The 6,000-nt window shown below is 37.3% G+C and overlaps 1 protein-coding gene across 2 annotated transcripts in view; it reads left to right on the forward strand.

Moving 5' to 3' along the window:
* Positions 1–6,000, forward strand: part of LOC120782307 (pupal cuticle protein) — a 43,730-nt gene extending 37,730 nt beyond the window's left edge. The window contains exons 1-2 of one of the 2 annotated variants that reach the window (XM_040114523.1): positions 2,521–2,760; positions 4,736–6,000. In XM_040114523.1, the coding sequence (XP_039970457.1) occupies positions 2,749–2,760; positions 4,736–5,878 (1,155 nt within the window). In that variant the 5' untranslated portion in view covers positions 2,521–2,748 and the 3' untranslated portion in view covers positions 5,879–6,000. Of the gene's footprint in view, positions 1–2,520; positions 2,761–4,735 lie in introns of those variants that run through there. The other variant, XM_040114522.1, reaches the window with a different exon arrangement.

Below are 6,000 nucleotides of genomic sequence, written 5' to 3' on the forward strand. Positions count from 1 at the left end.
AATACTTAAATAGTTTCTCCATATAATAAATAACCAATGTTTAGTAATTTTTATTCGTACTAAATGTTGGGTATTGGGTTGATAAATGCCCAAAAATTGTTATTTTGTTCAATCTGGCCATAATGGAAAATGTTATAAAAACGCTAATTTTGAGGCGCTCTCACACTGGAATAAGTTTAACATCCCTTTATTCTTGGTGCAGAGGCTTGGGCGATGACAACAACTGATGAGTCGACGTTGCAAGTTTTCGAGAGAAAGGTTCTGTGAAAGATGTATGGTCCTTGGCGCGTTGGCCACGGCGAATATCGCATTCGATGGAACGATGAGCTGTATGAGATATATTAAGACATTCACATAGTTCAGCGAATTAAAAGATATGTCGTCCGAATGGACGAAAACACTCCAGCTCTGAAAGTATTCGACGCAGAACCCGCCGGGGGAATCAGAGGAAGAGGAAGACCTCCACTCCATTGGAAGGACCAGGTGGAGAAGGATGTATGGTCCTTGGCGCGTTGGCCACGGCGAATATCGCATTCGATGGAACGATGAGCTGTATGAGATATATTAAGACATTCACATAGTTCAGCGAATTAAAAGATATGTCGTCCGAATGGACGAAAACACTCCAGCTCTGAAAGTATTCGACGCAGAACCCGCCGGGGGAATCAGAGGAAGAGGAAGACCTCCACTCCATTGGAAGGACCAGGTGGAGAAGGACCTGGCCTCGCTTGGAATATCCAATTGGCGCCACGTGGCGAAAAAAAGAAACGACTGGCGCGCTGTTGTTAACTCGGCTATAATCGCGTAAGCGGTGTCGAAAATTTTTATATTAGGTGTATGGAGCTCAGGGAAGTATGGATCCGATTCAACTCATTTGTGGCACACAGATATACTACTGTCAGGACTCCAATAAAGCCCTGTCATACCATCTCGGGTGAAAAATTTAATGAGTCTGGCGTATTTAGTTAATAATTTATTGCGCTTTTAGTAGTTTTTAACAGTGCCGTTATATGGTGAGTGAGCGGGGTTATCTTCCGATTTTATCAATTTTCACACTGTCGTGTTCTTATAATATTTGAGCTGGGAAAATTTTTTTGTGGTAGGTTTAGTGGTTTAGGATATGTGTACATTAAACTTATTAAAGGGCGGGGCCATGCCCACTTTTTCAAAATTGTTTGCCCACTGGTGCTGCTGTCTACAGAGATCATCTGTCCCAAATTAGATTTCTACATTTTATTTTAGTGCTTAGTTATGGCACTTTATACGTTTGTCGTTAATGATGTTTTGTGGGCGTAGCACTGGTCTGATTACGCCCATCTACGCACTCCTAATTTTTTTAATAAGGAACGCGAACGCCAAGTTTCTCAAGATATCTCAATTTTTGCTCAAGTTACAGTTTGCCCGGACGGACCGACGGACAGACAGACAGTCAACCGGATTTCAACTCGTATCTTCATCCTGATCATTTGTATACATACAAGAAAAGTAGAATTGTCTGGCTCGTTGTAGAATACGTATGTATGTAAATAAAGTCCGATTATATTTTAATGAGTAAGCAAAAAAATATTACACTAAATTGATCTCTAAGTTAAGCGTTTCATTAAAAACAATTTTAAAGTTTGTTTTGTGGAGTTTTTTATAGTTTTGTAAATGTGCTGAAAAAGAGAATAATTTTGAATTTTTGTTCTATCGCCGGACATAAAGATAGTTTTGACAGAAGTAATAAAAGAGCACCACGTCTTGAAATCGGATACAAGTTCTCGAAAGAAACTTGCATGGGAACATACATACGTACATATCCAAAGGCAGATACATACATACTAAATATACATATAGTATCTAAAACGGTGCCTCTGGGTATTTCAGTAAGATTGCACAATTTGTTCACAAGTATTTGCCACTCACCTACATACTACATACATACATATATATGTATGTGTATACCTATGGGTATGAACAGATGTGTGTATGTATGTAAATGCATATCCACAAGTATTTGTTATGATACCTCGGCCATTGCACTTGACAAAAGCAATTGCGATTCATTTCATTCGACCGGTTCATTTATTTCTACGTTCGATCAGTTTCTGGTTCTTCGGTTCGTTGCGGCTCTATTTCTTTTTGCGTATAATATTGTGCTTGCTTAAAGCACTATTACATGCAATCTTTTGATTACTTCAGCTTGTGTATACGAAATTGTAACAGTGATGTTAGCGTTTATTTTTTCAATTGATGTTGTTATTGCTCTGCATTGAATTCTGCGCAGAAAAGTTGATACCGTTGTTATGGGTTTGCTATGTTAACATTTTGTGAGTATTATTATTTTTTGTTGTTGTAATGATTAGTTTGGTTACCATTGTTACAGTTTATTATTGCATAGCTTCTATGCAGCTAGCGGTGGTGCTGTGTATTAACTATCTGTTACAGCTGACTTGCTGTCTATTTATTTTCTTCTGGTAAGTATTTGGTGTATTTCAATTTGGGGTTGCTGGTATATATTGGAGGTGCTGGCCACTTTTCAGCACAGTTCGTTAACAGTCCTAGTCGCGAATCTAGGAGGTTCAACCAACTAGAAAATAATAAAAAAATTATTCAAATTCAAACATACGTTTTGAAGTATGCGCAATTAGTTTTATATTTACTTTCATTTTCATGGAACAGGTTTAATCTTAAGGCTTAATCTGAGTTTTTCGATCAAAACGGTGTTACTTTAACTGAATACTGTGTGTGATATAGAAATTATAAACTATGAAAGAATACGTAAGTAAACATATGTATAGAGAAATCGATTTTAATTGGTATTTCATTCTGAATTTATTTCTATAAAACTGGAAGTACAATCGCATACAAACAACATCAAATATTTTTCGTAATTATTTTTATATTGATACTAATTTCCAATTGTAATACAATTGTTTATACAGTGGCAGACAAAAGTCTACATACACCCCCTATTTTCATTGATATGATACAAAATATTTTTAGAAAAATGTATTGATACAGTTTTGTTCTAATATTTATTATAATCACAATGAACTAAAAAAATTCATCATTTAACATGAAACGACAAATTTATGGAAGAAAAACTCAAAAATACGAAGCTCATACTTTGTACATTGTTATGATAACGGTAAAGTACCGTTAGCCTTTTTCTTTCATTTCATTATGTTTACCATTTAGTATTTATTGAATTCAGTTGTGGGTTGAACACTTAAATAGCTATAATGGCTCCGCGAAAAGAAATATCAATTGATGTAAGAAATTTAGTGATAAAACAAAGAAAAGAAAAGAAATCGTATGGTGAAATTCTAAAATTTTAAACTTGAGTCGAGCAACAGTCAAAAAATTGTAAAAAACTTCGAAAATAGTGGTTCTACCGAAAATAAACCGCGCAGTGGCCGCCCAAGAAAACTATCTCGTAGAGACGTCAGCCTGATCCTCAAAGAAGTGGACAAAAATCCAAAAGTAAATGCTCCAAAATTAGCCGAGCACATAGCAAGTACGTCACAAAAGAGTATCCATCCAAGAACAATACAAAGAACTCTAAACGAAAATGGGTTCCACAGTAGCACACCACGGAAGAAACCACTTATTTCTGAAAAAACCGGAAACTTCGTTTAGAATTCGCTAAAAAACACATAGACAAGAGGATGGATTTTTGGGAAAAAGTTTTATCTACGGATGAATCTAAATTCAACATTTTTGGTAGCGATGAAAAAGCTAAAAGAAGCTTAAAAGATTTGAATATTATTGAACATGTCTGGGAAATTTTGGATCGAAAAATTAGAAAGCACCAGATTTCTAGCTCTGCTCTACTCAAAAATCGCATATTAGAAGCTTGGAACAGCATAACGTCTGCAGAGTTGACAAATTTAGCGGAATCAATGCAACGGCGTCTTCAAGCAGTTGTAGATGCCAAAGGGGGCCCAACTAAATACTAAAACGTCTTAATAACTACCATTTTGTTAAGTTTTCGCACTGAACTAAGATATTTTTTTACTCAAACATAATTTTTGAGATTTTCCTCTATAAATATGTTGTTTTATATTAAGTAATGGATATTTTAAGTTTATTGTTATTAGAAAATAGATAAGAATAAAACTGTATCAACACATTTTCTTAAAAAGATTTTGTACTCTCATATGCAATAAAAGAGTAGACTTTTTTCCTCTTTGCGAATTTTAATTGCCTCATCCATTATGCGTCATTCTTGGTGTTCTCAGCTTTTTAAAAAGCTGCACAAAGTGGGGTAACTGTGTAGGATGATACGGAATGTTTGTATATGAATCAATTCAAAAATTTATCACCATAAAGTCATATTATTTATATGAAACATAAAAGAATAATATGCAATTAATTTTTACAGACACATTAAAATATTTCCACTTCTTTCATTAGTATTAATGGCAAGAGTGTATTATTGTTCGGCTGTAAGTAAGAACGTTTTCAATTGCTACGCTTGATGCTTTTTTTTTTTGCATACTAAGCTGATAATATTCTTGTTCTTAGCTTTTGAAAGATCTGTAAAGTTTTTTCGCGGAAATCATGACCGGCACCACCAAAGAACAGATGTACATACTCGTATTATGAACATTATATTTGTGCAGTTGCATTGTTGAAATCTTGTGTATTATTATGGTGAAATGCAAGTAACTTTCAAACTAGTTTAATCAGCTTCATTAATCATCAAGAATGTGTGAAATCTATGTTATTCACTTTGGCTTTGTCTTTTCAGTTAATTTTACTTGTGTTACTCATCTCTGCATGTAGTGCGACTCTCCATGGCGCCGTCTCAACACAATTTCAACATATTGATCCTCATAGTCGTACCTACTCTTACGGGTATGCTGATCCCAACTCCCAGAAGCATGAGACACGTTCTTACGATGGTGTTACACGTGGCTCCTACTCTTATGTAGATGGTAATGGGCATGTGCAATCGCTCTCTTATGTTGCTGATCCACATCATGGTTTCAACGCTGTTGGCACAAATTTACCAAAAGCTTCCCCATCTCCAGATACTCACTTCGCTGCAATACACAGTGCTGCTGCCCAATCATACGTGCCATACGCTCATCACTATCCCCAACATATTCCAATACTAACAGATGGAGGTGTGCCCGTGGATACGCCAGAAGTACAACACGCACGAGCTGAACATTATGCTGCATATGCTGCTGCCGCTGCAGCTGCTGCAGCTCATCCGGAACCGTATGACGGTCACTCTCACCATTTGTATAAACGGTCATTATACAGTCATCCCTGGAACTACGCTCATCAAAATTCGATTACCCATGTGCCACTGACACATGGAGGCGTTCCTGTTGATACACCAGACGTACAAGCTGCCAAAGCCGAACACTTTGCAGCGCATGCCAAAGTTTTGGGCCGTGGTACACAAGTAAATGGCGCTCCCTCGGACACACCAGAAGTAGCTCACGCAAAAGCTGCCCATTATGCTGCACATGCTGCTGCTCGCACTGGTTATCCTATTGGGCAGACAGTCCCCGTGCATGGCTATCACATTCCAGTGATTCACAATGGTGTACCAGTCGAGACACCAGAAGTTCAACATGCCAAAGCAGCACATTATGCTGCAGTTATTAAGGCTACATCTAGAGCTGGTCACGGTGAACCAAGCGATAATGGAGGTCATTATGGCGGGCATTGGAATGATCCACATAATAGTGGTTATACGGGATACAAACATCGAGGCCCTATACATATTCCAGTCATCCACAATGGCGTGCCCGTTGAACCTCCAGAAGTTCAGCATGCTCGCGCCGCCCACTTGAATGCTTTAGCTTCTGCTAGTCATGGTTCGGGGCATGTGGGTTACTATGAGCATGATGACCAATATCATGGCCAAAATTATTAAATCCTGACCACATATTTTAGTATAACTACGTGCGGATATCGGAAAGAAATATACTTATACTAATCTAAAAGAACGGCGGGCATGACACGAATAAATCGACCATGATTGCACATACTTATATA

The sequence above is a fragment of the Bactrocera tryoni genome, chromosome 1, assembly GCF_016617805.1.
Source record: "Bactrocera tryoni isolate S06 chromosome 1, CSIRO_BtryS06_freeze2, whole genome shotgun sequence".
Lineage (NCBI taxonomy): Eukaryota > Metazoa > Arthropoda > Insecta > Diptera > Tephritidae > Bactrocera > Bactrocera tryoni.